Below are 20,558 nucleotides of genomic sequence, written 5' to 3'. Positions count from 1 at the left end.
ACACATTGCCAGCTCGTCGAGTATGTGTGTGTGTGTGTGTGTGTGTGTGTGTGTGTGTTTGTGTGTGTGTGAGTGTTGCCTCTGTAACGAGTCACTTTGCAAACTCTCTGCTTTGCCACGTGACTCTCTCTGCTGAAACACTGCGCTGTGTTCTCGCCAAGAGAGAGCCACACAAGTACCAGCCGCTCTGACGCTCGTCCAGGAGTATTAATTTGATGAGTAAATCTGCAACAGTGATGCACTCAGCCTCTAAATTCACTACGGAAACATTAAAAAACGGGCCTCGAGATCTTTTGTTCAACATAAAAACCTATTAGGAAAAAAAAAGAGCACTGTATCCTACGAGAGCCTGTGTTGAATTTGAGGAATTCTTACGACTACTGATATAAAGTGATCTCCAGCAATATGTTGAGTTTTAAACACCACGACTGAACTTTATTCTTCTGATACTCAATCTACTCTATAATAATAGGAAGCAGGGAAGGCAGCAAAAAGACAAAGGAGTAATTAAGAGAATAAACCAAAGCAGATGAAGGAAGAGGGGGGAGGCTAGAAGGAGGGATGAGCACAGTAAAAGTTTTAAAAAAATAAGAAGAGAAAGATTAAGAGTTGTTGTTGTGTATACTGTATGATGCTGTACCCATTATCTAACACTGATAAAACTTCTGACCTCACAATGGAAACTTAACGGTGCCCTAAAACCCAATGTCAAAGAGAAATAAGAGAAAAGAAGACATCTATCCAGCGAATGATTGAGAATATTCATATTTTTCAGTATAAAAGTGTTTTTGGTCAAACGTCTTGTGTTAGGTGGCAGGGTATAAAATCTACAAAGTGCACAAAGAGAAGCTATCTCATAGCTTCGACACACACACCCACCCTAAACTACTATCCTAGACTACTGCGTATGTGCGTGTGTGTGTGTGTATGTGCATATATGTGTCTGCGTGTGTGTGCATATATGACCCTGTATAGGAGTTTAACTGTAACACAGGGCAGTAGGAAGCATGCAGTATGACCTGAAGGCTAGCTAAGAGAGGAAGCAAGGATGCTATACTGTTTGTCTCTAGATCTAGAAACACTAGAACACACACTCTCGTCCTGATAGGCGGCCACGTTTGGTCCACTTTTTGGAATGTTCAATTAACTGACATCAACAATAACAAACAGTCGGTAGTTTTTACTCTCCCACCCCTAAATACAGACACAGTGTGCATGTGTGTGTTCAAGTGTTTGTACATCTGCGGGCAGGAGCTGATACACGTCTCAGACCTGTGTCCTGACCAGCTGCCCGCCTTCCAGTCTAGTCTATTACAAAGATAGTAATTTCCATTCAAGTCAAGATTACTCTAGTGTAGTTTACTACTCTTTAAGCCATGCTGGCAGTGCAGTTTGGAGGCTCAGACAACATACGGGTTGACTGTAGAAATCATAGTGCAACAGGAGAGTCCTGGAGAGGGGCGGGTTTGTTAAGCAAAATTATGTGTGTGTAAGTGTGTGTGTGTGTAATCTCAGAAAGAAAGGGGTTTTTCTGTGTGTCCCCTTCGTCTCCAAGAAGCTGGTGAGAGGGCGGGACAAGTCGGCTCATCTTCCAAACACACGGTTAAATCTATCCTCTGTCAGATCCCACTGTTGGCGTTAGACTCCGTGTACAGTGTCCCTCATATTCCACCAGGGATTCGATCTGTCTTGTCAGACGTATTGTCAGTTTGTGCCTCGTTGCCCACAGCTTGAGGCTAGTACACACACTGACACTCACACACACTCTTCATCTCGTATTGTGCCTCCAGGTGTCCCTGTGGCCCCAACCCTGCCCTATAGAGGGTGTGATAAAGAAACAATGATTTATTTACTCGGCATCGCCATTAACCTTTGAGTCCAGAGCAGACCTTCCCGTCTTTCACCTGTGCGTGTGTGTCTGTGTGTTCCTGTGTATGTGCTTAGAATCAGAGCTGCCTGGTCCAGTCACACACACCTCTGTCTTGCATGCGTGTGTGTTAGTGTGTTTCAGTGAGAGTAAGTGTGTTGCGTGTGACTCTCAGACGTCAGACTCGATACTGGGCATGCGGCGGTAGAGCCGGGGCCTGTTGCCGCCTGCGCTCGAGGCTCGCGGCGCTGTCACATAGCTCATTGGCTGAGAGGCGGCAGGTGGGACCATGTAGGCCACCACAGGGGGCTCCTGCTGAGGGTAGAACACCTGTTGGTCGACAAGGCCGCCATGCTGGTTGTTGTGATGGCTGCCATGGTTACCGAGGGTAAGCGACAGCGGCATTCGCTGCTTATAGAGCTCGTGGGCAGAACTTCTCTGTGGCATGCGTGTGACAGACTGAGGGGAGGGATCTCGTTGTGCCGTGCCAGGAGCTGATTGGAGGAAAGGATTGTGAGACGGGCGATCGGGGAAGAGACTCTTCGAGCGCCGGGGGAGGGGCATAGGGGCGTCCAGACTGTGGTGGTGGGAGGGTGACGGAGAGGGGGGGCTGCGGCTGCTGAATGGACGATCAGAGCGCATTGTGAGAACATTAGCATAGGCGCCCTCGTCCAGGGTCAGCTCCCTATCCCTATCTCTGTCTGGCAGACTCAGCCCCCGCAGGTGGGCGTGCAGCTGTGTCTGCCGCTCAGGAACGCCGTCCGGAAGCACGTTCTCGTAGGAGTGCTGACGACTCAGCTGAAGGTGCTGGGCCGACGAGGGGGTGGGGAGAGGAGATGGAGAGGAAGGGGAGGGCTCGAAGTGGCTGACTAGCCCGTCCCCTTCGCCCACCATGCCCAGCTCGCTCTGGGGAAGGTAGTGTGTAAACATGTCCCCGCTGTGTGGATGAGTGTGTGTGTGGGCGTAGTGGGAGTGCAGGTGGTCTTCGCTGATGTCGTACAGGTTTCCCAGGTGGGCGCAGGCATCACAGCGAGCCTGTGGCGTCCGGACAGTGTAAAGGCCAGAGTAACCACTCAGCTTAGTCAGGCAGGAGCGACAGTGGCTGGCCCTGGCGCTTTGTGTCCCCTGTCCTGCACCTGGAGCATCGAACGATCCTCCAGCTTTGTCCTTCACACTGCAGGGAGAGAGGATGACACTGATTATACACACACACACACAAAAAATACAAAACTATAAAAGCACTTGAAACACAGTCACGGTGTTCATTTTCTGCTGGGCGTGATACCTGCTGTGTGTGTAGGTGCTGTATTTCTTGTCCTTCAGAGAGTGCAGGTCGGCCTCTGCGCTGTGACTGTGGTGCAGCAAGCTGGCACTCAGCTGCAAAATGGGTGCGTCCGCTTGGTGCGAGAGTGTGTGAGTGTGTGAGTATGTGCTGTTAGGTGGAAACAGGTCAGGGGGGTAGTTGATGTCCTCACCTCCCCCCTGGCTGTCTCGCTGGTAGGGGGGAGCGGACTGGAGACTGGCCTGGTCTGAGTCAATGGAATAGATCTTGGACCCTCCACCGCCACCTCCTCCCCCCCCTCCTCCCCCTCCTCCTCCCCCTCCTCCTCCTCCTCCTCCTCCTCCTCCACTACCACCACCTCCTCCTCCCCCTCCCCTCTTCCTCAGCTGATTGATTGGCTTGAATCCGCCCCTCGCCGCCATGGAATCAGAATCTTTGTGTGATGGTGGACGGCTGGAGCACTCTGAGATGTCAGAGTGTGGCGGCTCTTCGGGCAGGTAGCGCTGACTCTTCATGGTTGGAGGTCCAGGTCCAGATGCTGGGGTGGGGCTGGGGCCTGGTGATACGACAGAAGGCTGGGTCTTCAACGTCTCCACACTTTTCTTCCAAAGGGCTCGAGGTTTCGAGCCTTGAGGAACAGCAGCGAGGGCCGGCCCGGCGAGGCGGGTCTTGCCGTTGTCATTGGTGATTGACAGCTGGGGCTTGTTGGGGCTGGTCTGAAGAGGGGGGGCTTTTGGTTGCACGGGAAATGGTGCAGCATTGTTAAGGAGGTTTTTGTGTCGCCCGGACAATGACAAGAAACTGTGCGGACCGGCGGCGTTGCTATAGAGACCAGGACCCTTCGGGGGCAGACTATGGAGTGAGTTACCTAGGAGACAAGGAGAGATGCACCTCAGACAGCAGATACAATAGATGGATGTTTGGATGGATGCTCAGCCAGTTAGCTGATACATTATCTACTGCCCTGGCACACTGTGTGTGCCATCTAATGTGTTTCTAATCATGAGGCGAGCTTATAGACGACAGTCAATTTGATTACAGTCTGAGTCCACAACAAGGTGAAAGGAGTCACCTTTAGATCTGCGTACGTAGACTGTATAGAGAAGGCAAAGTAACCTCTGTACGTGTGAGCAATGTCATCACAGGTGCCCTGTTTACCTGCTCTGTTAAGATTTAAAGTATACAATATAAGTACAGTATAGAACACTATATTAATATAGTGTTAAAGGGACAGTTCTCCCCGAAATCAAAAAAAAAAAAAAAAAATATATATATATATATTTTCTCCTCTTACCTGTAGTGTGATTTATTCATCTAGATTATTTTGGTGTGAGTTACTGAGTGTTGGAGATATCAGCCGTAGAGAAGTTTGCCCTCTCTCCAGAATAATGGAACTAGGTGGCACTCGGCTTGACATTTGAAAAACTCAACAGCAGTGTCTCTTTATAGAAATCATGACCTGGTTACTGAAGATAATCCACAGACCTTGTTATGAGTGGTTTCATGTAGGAACTATTTTTTACACCCGCCAACTGTATCACCACGCAGAAGGAAGTGTGCATCTAGTGTTAGCTCAGTCAGCACGACTGAGTAGCTAATGTTACAGCTCAGCTAAGGAGGGTGCCATAATTTTAGCACTGTCACAAGCACAAGCCTCTCGTCCATGAGTAGTTGCCCGCTTTCTTCTGCATGGTGATATGGTTGACGCTTGAAGTTCAATAGAAAGAACATAGTCCCTACATGAAACTGCTCACAACAAGGTCTTTGGGTTATGTTGAGTAACCGGGTCATGATTTCTGGAAAGAGACACTGCTGTTGAATTTTTTAATGTATTTTTTTGCACTTTGAGCACCACAAGCTGAGTGCCATCTAGCTCTATTATATTCAAGAGAAGGCAGACATCTCTATGGCTGATATCTCCAACACTTAGCATCTTACAGCAAATCAATTTAGATTGTTAGATAGCACTACACTTAAGAGGAAAGATATGTATTTTTGATGTTGAGATGAACTGTTCCTTTAGATATAGACTGTAAGGTGTACTGTGTGTAACACTGTGAAAGTACCTTTTCCTGTCATCACATCGAGAATGCTGGGCTGCAGAAGAACAGTGTTGCGTTTGGGAGAAGACAAAGCCATGGACTTGGCAGACTTGAGCAGATGCAGCATGTTGGCTTGGGGACTAAAGTCTAGCTCAGGATTCTTTTTCTTCATATCTATATGAACACCATGGATACAGCTCCATATACCCTGAGAGGGGAGGGGAGAAGAGAAGAGCGAAGGGGAGGAGAGGAGAGGAGAGGAGAGGAGAGGAGACGAGACGAGAAGAGAAGAGAGGAGAGGCAGGGAGAAGGGAGATAACAGAGATAATAGAAGAGTTAATTCCCAACCCAATGACTTCACAAGAAAAAAGTTCAAACATGCACAAGATTAATTTCCTTGCACGGTAAATTAAGAGAGACCTCTGCATCCTTTCCTCTGGTGCATTTACTGCAAACCTTAACCTCATTTTGTTTTGTAATGTGGCAAGAAGAGATAATCGGCACTTTTTTAGATGAACTGCTTTCAGAGGCGCCTGGAAAATTAAATTTAGGTGATGATGTCACTGGAGGGGGCCTTTGAGTGCAAGGAGATGTTCTTCCTGGAGCCACTTAACCTCCAGCATCGCTCCTCTGACGGCATGCGCACACCGAGACACACACACACAGACACACAGACACAGACAGACATCGCACTCTTTTTGTAAAACATTTAATGTGTGAAATGCTGCTCGTCTGGAATAAAAGCCCTGCCTAACACAGAGACATGACATATGAATAATGAAAGAACGGTCTGTCTGGATGTGCCCATTTTGTGTGAGTATATTTAGGTTTGTGTAGGTGTGTGTGAGTGTGTGTGTGTGTGTGTGTGTGTGTGTGTCTGTGTGCGTGTGTCTGCCCGTGTATGGTCAAGTCCGTCCCTCACCTCGCTGCACCTGCATATATGCTACCATTTTTAACTTTGTTAGACCAGACTTGTGTGTGTGTGTGTGTGTGTGTGTGTGTGTGTGAGAGAGTGATCAGAAAGAGCTTTGTGTATATGTGTGTGTCTATATGAGTGTGTGTTCAGATCATCCTCTTAGCGGTCTGATTCCTCTATCCATGCCGTCCACATGCGGAGCAGTAAATTCATCTCTACCTCAGCTGGACTCTATAATCACACTATCCCCTTCTTTTCTCTTTTATCACACACACACACACACACACACACACACAGGCTCCTTCTATGTATTAACAGTAACTATTGTGTGTGATTTCCACATGATTCACAAGTACACACACGGGCCCACACACGTCCACAGATTTGTGACTTCCCTTAAGTGAAACAATCACGTTTCAGACACATCTCAGGCATTCACACAACTTAAAGTCCTGTTTGTGAGTCCCCGTTTGCATTTTCACCGCATCTGAGGAACCATGAAGATTAGGCAAATTAGCCGGCTTTGTTTGAGATGCAATTTTTGCACACAACAAGACAGACAGCAGAGTAATCGTTTTTGTAATTTACTGTCTGATGTTTGAATTGATGTTGTTAAACACCACAAAGGCTCGACAGCTGTCTTCAAAGTCACAATAATGTGTGAGTTTTTTTTTCCTGTTATTTTTCTGCTTCAGTATGAGACCGCATTGAAACAATTTGCAAATACAGTTAAGTGCTGTTTCTCTTGCTTATTCTCTGTGTGTTTAGCCCACTCCCGCTTTATTTCATACTCTTTAAGTGTAGTCTTGAAAGTCGGCTTTACTGTTTGAACGTCAATAACTTTACAAGAAATTTCCCATCTCGAGTCCTGATATTGATATTGCAACAACCAGTGCTTTCTAACAGTCCCAATCAATGCTCTGCATCAGTTGCTGCACTCTTGAGGATGGTGTTTGATCAGTAAGTGGCGATCAACACCGCAAATTCTAACGGCAACATTTGAGAGCACAATCTCAGAGGCATAGGAGGAAAAATCTGGCTTTCAGGGCCGGAACTGGACCTGCTGTCAAAAATTTCTGCTGTGGAAAAGAAACATTTCCTTCTCTCACCCTGCTGATAGTGAAGAGCAGACCCGGCCTCCCACTGCAGACACCGGTGAAGCAGTATCTCAACCTCCAGTAGAAAAGGTGTTCAGAGATGAAGGTGAGGATACTGAGTCCCATGGCTGTGGCCAACATGTAGAAGACACCCGCCATATTGTCTATGTCCAGCTGACTGGACATCACCTCGTTCTTCTCGTTGTGGCAGATCCCAGTCAGCCACTGGGCCTCCAGCTCCTCCATCTCACCTGTTTGAAAGGTAGAAAAATGGTTAAAGTGAAAGTTTAAAGTGGCAGCAAGTAGGTGTGAGGAACAGAGGAAAAGGAACAGAAGGAGGGAGAAAGAAAAAGAGAGAGCGCAGGCGGCTGGTAGAGGTATGGTGGGAAAAAGGGCGTATCATTACGAGGGAAGATGGAAGGGAGAAGGGAGGAGGGGAGAGAAGTGAAGTGGTAAATAGACCGTAATGGAAAGGAGACAGGAGGTGGAGTGAAAAAAGGATTGTAGGAGGAGGGAGAAGAATTGATAGTGATGGAATGATAAGGAAAGATGGGAGGAATTATTATCAGACTGAGTGTGTTTGTGTGTCGCATGCGCACGCGGGTGTTTGCCCTGAATAAAAAGGCCGGGTGTGAAGTGAAGCGCTTTAGTGGTTTCAGCAGTTTGATTTCTGTCTGGCTCATTCTCTTTCTTCCATTCGCACCATCTCACAGCTTATTATACAGAACAATCTGGAGGAGTAAACATAACAGGACACAGTGGGCGCACACACACACACACGCACGCACACACAGTAATGATGATGAAATGGTGTGTTAAGACTAGCCCCTGATAGCTTTCTGACAGGGGGGGGGGGTGTTGGGGGAGGGGGAGGAAGGAGGGAAAGCTGAGCAATGGCACAACTGTAATAACACTAAAGGCCTGGAACATCTGAAAAACTTAAACTTCAATGCAGTGTGACTAAGACGGAGCAGAATGTGGATGCGCATGAGCGCCTCACCATCTCCTATGATGCCCAGTATGGCCAGATCAACCAGGCGTTTCCAGTAGGATCCCTTCTGCAAGGCGATACCGTAACCTGTGGTGGCAAAGATGTAACCGCTGCCGATGGTAACCAGCTTACAGCCGTCGTCTCTACCCGCCATGTAGTTCAGCACAGCAGCGTCATAAATGAAAGCGTCCAGCTTTCTGTAAGAGAACCATACGTTATGGATTTACTATCTGGACCACGGGTTTCCAGCCTGTAACAGCTAAGTGTGACGGGTTGTGACATCATTAACAGGGAAGGATTGAAAAAAAAAAAAAAAAAAAAATTCTGCTTCACAAATTTATTTTTTTTTTCTTCTCACTTTTCTGATAAACTATATTCTGAATATTATTGCATATATACGGTATGGTGCTTTTCTAGTCTTATAGCGAAAACTCAGAGCACTTTACAAAACAAGCACCATTACCCATCACACACATTTGTACCAAGTGGCAACTTCCGGGACTGAAAAATGAAGGCAACACAAAGTGTCAAAAACTGCAGTTCTTTGAACGGCCACTTGAGGCTGGCTTCAGAAGCCAATCAACCCCCATGGACCACCATGTTAACATGCCCAACAGTACAGCAGAAATAAACATATTTACCTACAACTGTAGGGGGGCGAATTTTTATATAACTCACCTCACTAAGCATGGGTACCGAAACCTGGTATTTAACGGGCCCAGGGGCCGAATTATGAAAGACCGCAGTATTGATAAGCTCTGATGTTATTGGTTCTGCTATCAGTATTGGACAAATCCAGAAGATATATTTCTTGTTCATTTAGGTTACATAAACGTTATTGTGCACAGTTTTTATCTTACCTGCTCTGTTTCTAATTTGCAATAAGATCAAGACATTCGTCACTGATACATTTTTGCTATTCAGTCCAGAGCAGAGCTCTCTGTGTTGGAGCCTCACAGCCTGTGTGAGCGGCTGGTTCTGCCACTCTGTGTCACACAAACACAGACGCCCTGCTCTCAGTGACAATGGTGGAGAGAGCAAAAACCCTCTGAAGTATGATTATACTTCACAAGAGTTGATGCTGCTTGTTGCCACAAGTTCAACAACTCAAGCAATCTTTCAAAACATCTAGCAATAGTGCTTCACAAACAGGCAGGGGATGCACCTTTTTCGACAGCCTAGCTCCTAGTTCCTCTCCCGTTACCCCATCCACCTTGATTATGTTATAGTCTGGTAATGTATTCAAGTTTCTGAGGTTTCTACCATTTTTCTCCATTAAAGGGTTGTTTGGGGGAAGTTTTTCTTTATCCACTGTGAGGGTCCAAGGACAGAGAGGTGCTTTATGCTGTAAAGCTCTCTGAGGCAAATTGTGATTTGTGATATTGGTCTTTATAAATTGAAATTGAAATCCAAACAATGCTGTTGCAGAATGTTAATTTATATACTGTACTTACATACATAGAAAATGAGACAATATTAATTCTGTTCTTAATCAGTTCATTTTTTCTCTTAAAACCCCAAAAAGAAACAATAAGAGTACTGTTAAAGTACCGGATCAATAAGCAGCATTGGTAAGAGTAGTAGTATCATTAAAATCTTAACGGTACCCATCTCTACACCTCACAGTGTTCCTTTTTTATTTGATGACTTGATTGATTGATAGTGTGAACAAATTGTGAGTGTCCTGACACAGCAAAAGGATGATTTACCCTACACAAGAAATCCATACTGCAGAAAACTGCATATTTGCAATATCTGGCAACACTTGTGGCGTCTGTTCATGAAAATGCCAGTAAAGTGGTGATGTATCAGGGTCTTGAAGGGCTGTCCCATTTCAAAAAAGATTTCAAACACTACCCCTTGTAATTCTGTTCTGACAAGAGGTAGGAGTAAAAATAAGAAATGGAATTGGACAAAAAGTTCACATGCACTCACACGCTGATGGCACAGCCAGGGCTCAGTATGCCCAAGGACTGCGAGGGCCAAGGATCAAACCACTGACCTTCCAATTGGTAGATGACCGCTCTACCTCCTCAGCCACAGCTGCCCCAGTATTCTGGCCTCAAACTATTTAGTTAAAGCAATTTGGGAAGGGGACATGTCTTTTCAATGAAATAAACATACCCAACCTGTGACATGCAGTCATGACTAGACATTGGTATGCTTTAAATGAGTAGTATGACATTTTGGGTAGTATGCTTTTTTATTTCTTGCAGACAGATGTAAGAGTAACCAGCAGAGACTCCACGAGGTCACTGCGCCAGGCCAAGAAATAGTCCTGCACCAAAACTCCTCACAGACTTTTTGCACTGTGTTTTGTAACAAGGACAACTTTCAGACCACCTTATCTAAAGAAATAGTTTTCAGAAATATGCTTATTTGCTTTTGTGCTAAGACTTAGATGAGAAGCCTGATACGCCTCAGACATGATAGTGGTATCAATCTTCTCATCTAGCTCTCTGCAAGCAAGCATGTAAATGTATTCCCCAAAATGTCAAACTGTTCCTTTAAAGCATACAGATACAGCTGGAGGTCAGAAGATGAGTTAAGGAAAAAGAAATTGTTTTTTCTCCAGACGTTTCTAGAATTTCATTGCTTTATTCTTGTGATAGACTTAAAAAATGTTTGACTGGAATAATCTCTGGGGAAAAACAATCACTCTGAACCTCACACTACTCATAATTTAAGGCCATCACCTGTGACCAGGGATCAGATGTGGACATTGCTCACAAGCCAGAGATGTGGGGAACCACTGCTTAAAAGGGTCGCAGAGGGTGGGCCTTGTAAGTGGCGGGCACCAGTTAATGAAGGGACATATTTTTCTGTTATGATTTTATATGTCTTTTTAAAATGTACAACATTTCAATTAAAAAAACAATTATAATGTATTTGGGGATTGTTGACTATGTGAAATCTGATCCGTCAGGCTTCATCACTAAAGACCACCACACTGCTGAGTCTTCACTACTGAGCCTAATGTACACACAGCGCTGTGCCAGTAACAATGTTCCAAAGATCCATAAACAAACCAGTCGGACTACTCACAACACTCTGTTTTCCTGAAGCCGGAATTCTCATGCAGATTAGATTTGGACTCTGTAACTAATGGTATTGTCCGGTGTGCACGCTGGTATGGTAAATATTTACACACATGAGGATGCCTTTGTTGGCACTGAGCTGGAATCTTTTACTCGCAGGTTTGATCATTATTCTGACATGACAAACTGAATTCAAACCAAGGGGGCTCAATTTGTATCTGATGCAACAATCCCCCGATGTGGGCCCGATACATCTGAGCTCAGCAGAAACAGAAGCGTGATGTATGACGGTTAACCAAACACAATGGAACAAGCAGCTGATATCACCACCCTATAGAGCAGCAGCACCCTTTTGATATCTTCTTCATCAGCAAAAAATGGTTTTATATAATCCAATGAATACACCCTGTTGCTAATCAATCCCCCCGAGGCGCTCCATGTAAGAGATGTATGCATAAATATTAAACACTTTGAATTAAACTGTTCACCAAAGGGCATATGTTAAATGCAGTCATTGAGTATCTGTTGTTGGAACACTGCACAGAGAATTTAATTTATTTAAGTACACACAGCATATGAAATCAATACACTGTAGATTCATTAAAGTACAGAGCATTTTAAATGTGTCCTTTGTGTCACAGCCTTGTGCAGAAACTCCAAACTGTTCACATTTTCTTCGGCCTAAACAACCAATTTCGCTGAAGAACTGAATGAAACACTGATGATTCTGCTGAGCACATTAATTATATAGTTCTGATGTTGTATAAACAAAAGCTAATATATGAGGTATGAGAAACAAACCATATCTATTTGATATGCAGTATCAATGAAGTAATTGCAGAGAGAGAAAAGCAAAATGTAAAATTATATTTGAAGAAAATACCCAAAAGATCAAAGCACACAAAACTAATGAACAAATAAAAGCACTGCAGCCATCCTTCCATTAGTGTGTGTTTAGGAGGGAGAATAAAGGTAGCAAACTCCAGAACAAATTACACTCTCCCTGTTTTGGCAGCTCCCTCTTTCCTCTTTCCAGCAGCAACAAGACTCAATAATGAGCACTTGCAGACAGCGTCTGCTTTTTACCGTCAGTGACAGAAACACTGAGCACAGTTTCTGCAGCGTTTTAGCATGAGCTAGTGCTGGGCCCCATGGGGCCGAGTTTCTGTGTGATGCAACGTCCTTTTTTTGTTTGTTTTCACTTCTTATGCATACATGCTGTCTGCAAACAGAATTAGCCTCTCAGGTATAATAAATCTCAACTTGACATGAGTTGACTTGACAAGATTACCGTACCCAGTCTTGAGGCTGACCAGCGCATCCTGGACGCCAGTCTGATGGTATTTGGTCATGTACTGATGCATATCTGGATAGTTCTTCCTGATGTTGCGTTCGGTGCTGCCGTTGGGAACCGTCCCGAAGCGAAACGGAGGGGAATAGGAGTACGGACTCTGGAACTGCAGCGAGACAAAGGCGGGAAAACAGAGACAGATTGTTTAAAGAGGGAAGTGAAAGGAGGAGACAGGGGCACAAAAGAAGAAAAAATAAAAACAAATAAACTAAAAGACGAGGAGCAGGAGGGAGAGACAGCGAGAGCAGAGGAGGGAGGGGAGGAAAGGGAGTCCAAGTAAGAGAGTGAGAGCAGTAGTGTTAAAGTGAAGAAGAGACACAGTGATAGGAGAGAGGAGGACGGAGAGTGACAAGAAGAGACAGAGGAGAAAGGAGGAAGGAGAGACAGTGGAGTGGACTCATCAGTCATCATCATTGTGTGTCCAGTCTAGCGTAAGACTGGCTGGGGTTCTGCTGACACTGCCAGCCTCTGCAAACTACACACACACACACACACACACACACACACACACATCCAAACAAACACACACACACACACACACACACACACATCCAAACAAACACACACACACACACACACACACACACACACACACACACACACACACACGTCTTTGATCTATGCAGCTCGTGTGTATGTGTGTGTGTGTGTGCGCGCCTCTGGGTCTGCTGTGCTGGCAGTGTTAGTGTGGTGACAGCTACGGCCAGAGGGTTTGGGCTGTTGAAGCCCAAGGGCGCTCCCTAGAGAGTCCTGTCTGGCCGCAGGGCTGGCATCCATTACAAGAGCAACCCTGACTGTGAATGTGTTTAGTTTCTTCTGTGTGTGTGTGTGTGTGTGTGTGTGTGTGTGTGTGTGTGTGTTTCTGCGTGTCCATATGTGTGTAATCGCACCTTCTTGTCAGACAGTCCAGTGACTTGGTCCACAAACTCTTCCTGGATCATGAAGGCAGCCAGGTTGGCAGTGTAGGAGGCCAGGAAGATGACGGCGAAGAAGGCCCACACTGATACGATGAACTTACTGGTGGTGCCCTTTGGATTCTGCACGGGTACAGAGTTGTTGAACACCAGACCCCACAGCAGCCATATGGCCTTACCGATGGTGAATGATGGACCATGTGGTTCTGACAGAGACAGGGCCGGGGAGCAGAGGGAGAAATAAAAAGAGAAAGCATAAATAAGACTACAGCGTGTGTAGAAGAAGCACGAAAGGCCAAGGCAGGTAAAAGAATATTAAACCTTTAACTCACATTGCCAGCTGACAGTGTGAGGCTGATTTTGGGGTTAAAAACAGCCAGTGATATATAATAATGTAATGTTGCACATTACAATATAAATTATTGTCTTTTTCCCTTTTTCCCTTGCAAGGCGTCATACGTGTGACCATCTTTTAACTGGAGAAAACCTTCCCAAAGAAAAGTTAAGACAAAGAGTTTTACAATCCAGTTTGAGGGCATCATGCTTCCTCCAGAGGGGTGACATTGTAAATATAATGTGACAGTATTATTGGCTTTTTATTTATGCCTACAGCTCACAAGTTTTGCAACAGTCATTGGGGATGACAGGCATTTTCTTGGGTTTACGAGTGTGATTAATGAGCAAAGACCAAAACTTATTTCGGCCAACTAGATTGACCTTTACTTCCAACAAGTCAAAGCCACAAACCTTAATCTTGAAGGTTATGTATGCAACCTTCAGAGCATCAATACAGCAGCAGACCACTGTTTGCTATGTAAAGATATAGGTAAATTAAAGGAGTCCTGAGCAGAGAATGAAGTCACACTCCCTCTGTGTGTGTTATAATCCGAACTTCTCTGCGATTTGTTGTGGTAGGCTGATCTGGCCGCTTGCATGTTAGTACATGTGTGCATCCCACTGACTGACTCATCACCACCACTTTGCACTGCACTCATATGGCAGTTACCACTGATAATGGGATGGCGGCGTCGTGGAAGTGTAGCGCCCACCCTGTGGTTCCCCCTGGTCAACACCGTAAGCTCTGTCAGCACTGTTGCCTTTGTTAAGCGCTGCTTATGGTGTTAGCATCATTAGCTGCTAGCCGCATACAGCCCCTTTAGAGGATGTATTTCAGACTTAAATCTTACAGAGAAAATAAGAAAACTACAAAACTGCTTGTGAGATTCAGTCCTGCTATTGTGATGCTGTACGCAGTAATGTGCACGTGAAACACACTACAAACTGCAAGTTGAGAGGTTATTTCAAAGTGGGCAAAGACTTATAAGTTGTGACACAATGAAGAAATATAAAATAAATACAAAGAACACAATTCAATCTCATGCCACTCTCAATTCAGTACAGTCAATATTGTGCAGAAGCCAGCAGCTGGCTAGCTTAGCTTAGCTTAGCATAAAAACTTAGTGACAATAGTTACTCTTGGCTAAGAATATTCTGTCACACAACCCAACATGCTCTTTTTACTCTCCAGTTTTTGTACAGATTAAACAAATGAGTCATAATGTGTTAATTAATGAGCTTTATAGGTGGTGTTGGGTTGGATTGTGTTATGCTAGGACAGAGCCATGCTAGCTATTTCCACCTTTTTCCAGTCTTGGTGCTAAGCTAAGCTAACCAGCTGCTAGCTCCAGCTTCGTATTTATCGAACAGACACGAGAGGGGTATCGATCTTCTCATCTTACGCTCATCAAGTATCATGTGCACTCATAAAATGTTATACTATATTCTTTTAAAAATACGTTGTTCTAGTAAAGATGAAACTTTTTGTATAAGACAACATTGTTATAAATTAAATTGCCTACAAATGGCTTCACATTTACATTTGTAGGCATTTGTTGTTCAGTGAGTGTGTAAAATGAAAAATTAGCAAACTTATCACATTGTTCAGCTTTACTAAACCATGTTCATAAAAACACAGTTCACTTGCAACACCTGGATCGGCCTCCAGGTCATTTAAATGTCATATTAATGCAAAATGTACAGCATTAATCTCCGGTTCACAGTCAGCAGGGGCAGCTCCAGGTTCTGATTTTTGATGATGTGACTAGCTTTGGGAGAGAAATGTTAATGCTGTGTAACATTAAGTGAACTGTCTGAAGTCAGGGTAATAATAGGTCAGTTCTTTTTGCTCCAGGGGAAGATTGAATCTGTACTTCTTGCTCCTGGGAGAAACGATTGGTGTGATATTCCTGATTGTGTGTGTGTAAGCCTACCTTTGCCTTGGGCCAAGTTACGGTTGAAGCCCAGCGGACTGACAAACTCAAAGAGGAAGACGGCGATGGCTGTGACAATGAGCAGCATCACAAACATCATCACCCAAACTGATGCGCTGAAGGGCTCTGAGAAGAAGGAGCAGGAGAGAGAGAGAGAGAGAGAGAGAGAGAGAGAGAGAGAGAGAGAGAGAGAGAGAGAGAGAGAGGGGGGGGGTGGGGAGAGAGCGTTAAAGAGAAATCGAGCACATGAGACAGAGAGACACAGCGGAGGAGCAGGAGATGCATAAAAAGTGAGGGATGGAGAGAAAGAGGAGACAGAGAGGCTCAGAGAAGTGAAGGAGGAGACGTGAAGAAAGAGAACAGGCACGAGGGGGAGATAAAGCGAGGAAAAGATGATAGTGAAGACGGAGAGAGAGCGAGAGAGGGAGACAGACGGAGTGAGAGAGGAGGGAAGGAGGGGAGGAGAGGGAGAGTTAGTCACAGAGAGTTTGACGGAGCACATTTCCATATTTCTCATTATTCCCTTGGATGAGAGCTGAGAGAGGGAGAGGCCTGGGGCGGGGGAGAGATGGTAGAGGAGGGGGGGGGGAGAAAGAGAGAGAGACAGAGGGTGAGAGAGAGAAGAATCAAACTCCGAGTGATCTGATGTGCCCTGCTGTGGGCATGTGTATGTGATCTATTTGTGTGTGATCTGTGCATGTGTGTGAGAGTGTGAGTCTGCATGTGTTTGGTGTGTTGCAGGGCAGGAGTTCAGAGAGCGGGATGAGTGCCAAAGACGCCGAACCCAGACAAATTGTATGTGTGTGGTGTGTGTGTGTGTGTGTGTGTGTGTGTGTGTGTGTCACTTTATGTCTAAGTATGTGACTGCCAGGGTTAGCCAACCCTGAGAGATTGTGCACTGAGGTGCCTCTAATATGAGTGCGAGAGATACTGAACCGTCACTGATACCCTGGCCCAGGCTCAACACACACTCACACACACATGCATACAATGTGCTTTCATATAAATACGCACACAAAGTATTCACATACATATGGCCAAAGCACATTCATTCTCCACACACCCTGGATTCAAATGCCCTAATATATTCGTGCAGTATCACACACACTTTTTTTTCTCCTCCCCTTACACACACACACGCATACTGACACATGGCTTGATACACAGGGACCAACACATGCATGGTCCAATACATCCCCTCGCTCCCCGTCTCGCTCCAATGACAATACAAGACATTAGGCGAGCACAGAGGAGCGCTTCAGTTTCTAGTCATCTGAACAACTGGAGGAGGAGGAGGCACAGGAGGAAGAGGAGAGAAGAAGAGAAGGAGGAGGATAGTATCAAGAATGCTTTGTCTGAGCTGACTTTTCAAAAAACAGCTGGCACACTATGCTTCCTCCGCTCTGCTAGAAATATTAATGTGCTTAGGGTGTTGAGGCCCAGATAAAGTCAGAGTACAAGTGGAATTTGGCCAGCATATACTGTCTGAATAAAATATTCCATTTTATGTGCGGGGTTTTGCCAACATGTAAGCACCTCCTTTTTTTCCCCCCGCTCCCAGTTGTCAGCTCACTGGGGGACAGACGGTGAAAAAGAAGAAGGAGGAAAAAAACTGTTGTTGAGGAAGACAAAAAGGAAGATTTACCGAGGAAGGCAGAAGGAGAGACGGTCCCGTTGCTACGTGACACCATGACGCTGATGCCAGTTTCCACAAAGGGCACAGAGAAGTCAATGACTTCTGACCTCTCCTCATTGATGGTCAATGAGCCGACCGCCATCACCGCCTTCTTGTACACCACCTGGTTGACGGAGAATAGAATGGTTACAGAAGGTGCGTGACTCACTACCCACACTGACAGAAATAAACACAGTGAGCTCTGTGAATGTTTGGACAACATCATACAATTCGTCTTTGATACGTTCCTCCTTTTTATTTTGGATGTGAAATATCACAGTGACTGAGGGTATGAGCTCAGAATGTCAGCTATAGTTGGAGGGCATTTTCAGCCATATCAGATGAAAAGTAAAAATACAGCTGTCTTTTTCATTGTGCCACCATTTCTGGGTGTCTGAATGTATTCTGACAGATGGAGATTCTGCACATAAAGATGTCGTTTTTAGTATGCAGTAAAATGTTGTGTTTTTTTCTGATTTAATTGTCTAAAGGCTCGCAGCGGTCCGCTCCCATAAACATTACTACAATCTATGGATCATATTGGCAGGGTCCATTATCAGATGTTTTACACGTCACTTTCAACCTTTAGGGACTTTTACTGTGACAGCACTTAGCTTTAATTTAATCTATGATGGAATAAATCATTTCCAGAAAAGACAAACGATCAAGTGAGCCTCAAGGTACCCTGCTCCTGTTGAAGAGCTTCCTAATCTGCACTCTTAAATATTTGATTGTGTGGAATTTAAAACCTCAGCAAGAAATATCATTCACCGTATAAATCACAGGTAAACGTTTGACTTAATGGTGACAAATTAGCTTTTTATGGTGCTTCACAAGTGATTGTATTTGAAGACATACAGTAAAGCTTTTCTACTCACAAACACTAATGATATAAACAAACCTTTGACAGAAACAGAAAACATAAGCGCTCACATATTGTGGTCTAGTGTCACAATGTGTATTAAAAGATCTGTCAGTTAATTTAAAAGTGATCTTTTAAAGCAGCTTCCAGTCCTGTGTTTTAAGGTTTGGTGGTGCGGTGACTCCTTTGTTCATAATTGGATAACAGATTGTAGCTTTAAAGTCTGAGTCGGCCGATATTCCACATTCTTCTTAAAAGTCAACAAATCCCATCAAAAACTACCAAAACCAACAATAAATTGATTCTTCTAACAAATATTGTCTCTGTATCTTAAGCCTGATTAAGCTTGTTCCTCTGTTCTCCTCTGTTCCACCATTGTTGTCTAACAAGTGTGAATTCGCAATAGCTGCGACCTCCATGCCAAATTTCAGCCTCCCAGGGCAAAAACTGTGGCCATCAAAGACTGGGGAAATTTTATGTGGATCAACTAACAGACAGAGGAAGCTGCTGGTCACAGCTAATAAAAACACAGCACTTCTCTAGTCAGAACTAATGGGCTTGAAGCTGAGTGGCAGTAGGCGGTAGGAACATTTTCTAGTATTTTTTGACGATAAAAAACACATAGAATAACACCAGCCTTATCCTGTAAACATTATATTTAATGATAATTCCAAGTGGAGTCCAAATGTAGGGAGGAACAAGCAACAAGCAGCCCCACAGAATGACTCGATTCACTATTCACCATTTGGTCCAGTAACATTTCGAAAGTCTAGAGGAGGCGCACAAATAATTCATTTTTATCCCCATTAAGGTTAGCAAAGGGTTAAACTGGAAGTTGGCTGCTCAGCTGGCAGAAGTAAGCCATTCAGCTTGCAAAAGTCTGGAGTGCACTGGCTCTATGGGCCAAACAATGCTGGAGGTACTGGGATAATTTTATTCCTGGAGGTCAAACTTTTTGGCTTCATGTGCCACTGAGCAACTTTCATAGGAATGAACGGGGTCCCGCCTCGAAAGCTGTATCCAGTCGTCTTTATACATCCTTGGTTATTCCAAGCAGTTTATTGAGACCCATATTTAAGTTTAGTGTATGCGGTGACCTCTAGTGGATGCAATAATTATGACGGGCTCAAAGGAGGAAGTCAGGTGACACAGTAAGCTTTAAAAAGCGATAAATTCTGTGTGCCAGACCAGAGGCAGTCAGAGTGGGTCAAAGAAACACAGGACTTTGACCTAGCAGGCCACTGTATGTGTCCCGTGTAAAACCAAAAGTCAATGTTGAGTCATTTTAAGTTACGAAATTAAGATAACATCATGTTGTGACATTATAATAAGGAGCTACATAACGTGACAATGCCCGACCTTAATTCTTCTCTTTGACTTTATCAAGAATAGAGTACAATAAAACAGAATAGACATCATTATTGTCCACCCATGTGAAAATGTTTTTCGGCACATGCACTTAACCTCACAGACATTCATACACTTATAAAAACGTCCTCTGCCATGGATTAGAATACAGTACAAGTCCAAAATGTGAATGTGAAGCCCTGAGTCAGCCACTGAGCAGCGTCGTGTAATTAGCTAACTGGTAGCGAGTTTTTTTCTAGGATGGTTAAGGCATGACCCGCCCTACTCTGCCTCTGATTGGCTTATACTGACATTCTTTTCCTAACCCTAACCAATGTCACGCCTCTTGCGTAAAGCTAACCAGTCCAACAAAGGTACCATGTTCTTGCTAATATGGAGAGTAGGGTGAGTCATGTCTTCCACATCATAGCTAACCAGTAGGGCTGCTAATTTAGAAAACACTCCTGTGGGCCGTATGGTGGGAACAAATGACATATGTGGTTGTATGGGTTGGATAGGCTGACCAAACGTCCTCTTTTGCCCGGACATGTCCACTTTTGACGTCCTGTCCGGGGCGTCCGGGGGGTGTTTATAAATTGATGATAATGTCCAGTTTTCCTTGTGTGTGTGTGTTAGAGTGCAGCATGGGCCGCATATTTCTGTCCGAACCCGACAGTCATTCTGTTTTGTTATGTCTGAAACCGAACCGAGCCCGACATTATTTAATGACTAAAGCACTGAGCTTGTGTCACACAGTTGTTATGGTTACAAGCTAATTAACAGGCCAGGTGTGCGCCATCGGTGCTCCGCGGAGAGGAAGACCTCCGTGTTTGAGACAGGAGCGGGCGGTGGGAGGTCCGAGGCTTCCAGCGAGGGGAGAGGTAGAAGCAAACAGCCAATGTGTGT

The 20,558-nt window shown here is 44.8% G+C and overlaps 1 protein-coding gene across 1 annotated transcript in view; it reads right to left on the bottom strand.

Moving 5' to 3' along the window:
* Positions 1 to 767: 767 nt before the first annotated feature.
* Positions 768 to 20,558, bottom strand: part of grin2ab (glutamate receptor, ionotropic, N-methyl D-aspartate 2A, b) — a 118,800-nt gene continuing 99,009 nt past the window's right edge. The window contains exons 12-21 of the mRNA XM_078166151.1: positions 17,414 to 17,567; positions 15,769 to 15,894; positions 13,475 to 13,704; positions 12,530 to 12,690; positions 8,205 to 8,392; positions 7,217 to 7,455; positions 5,216 to 5,399; positions 3,508 to 4,017; positions 3,153 to 3,450; positions 768 to 3,041 (exon numbers count right to left, since the gene is read on the bottom strand). Coding sequence (XP_078022277.1) covers positions 2,039 to 3,041; positions 3,153 to 3,450; positions 3,508 to 4,017; positions 5,216 to 5,399; positions 7,217 to 7,455; positions 8,205 to 8,392; positions 12,530 to 12,690; positions 13,475 to 13,704; positions 15,769 to 15,894; positions 17,414 to 17,567 — 3,093 coding nt within the window. The 3' untranslated portion in view covers positions 768 to 2,038. The remainder of the gene's footprint in view (positions 3,042 to 3,152; positions 3,451 to 3,507; positions 4,018 to 5,215; positions 5,400 to 7,216; positions 7,456 to 8,204; positions 8,393 to 12,529; positions 12,691 to 13,474; positions 13,705 to 15,768; positions 15,895 to 17,413; positions 17,568 to 20,558) is intronic.

The sequence above is a fragment of the Epinephelus lanceolatus genome, chromosome 3 (genome assembly GCF_041903045.1).
Source record: "Epinephelus lanceolatus isolate andai-2023 chromosome 3, ASM4190304v1, whole genome shotgun sequence".
Lineage (NCBI taxonomy): Eukaryota > Metazoa > Chordata > Actinopteri > Perciformes > Serranidae > Epinephelus > Epinephelus lanceolatus.
The sequence above is the reverse complement of the archived record's forward strand: the minus strand, read 5'-3'. Positions and strand labels throughout refer to the sequence as shown.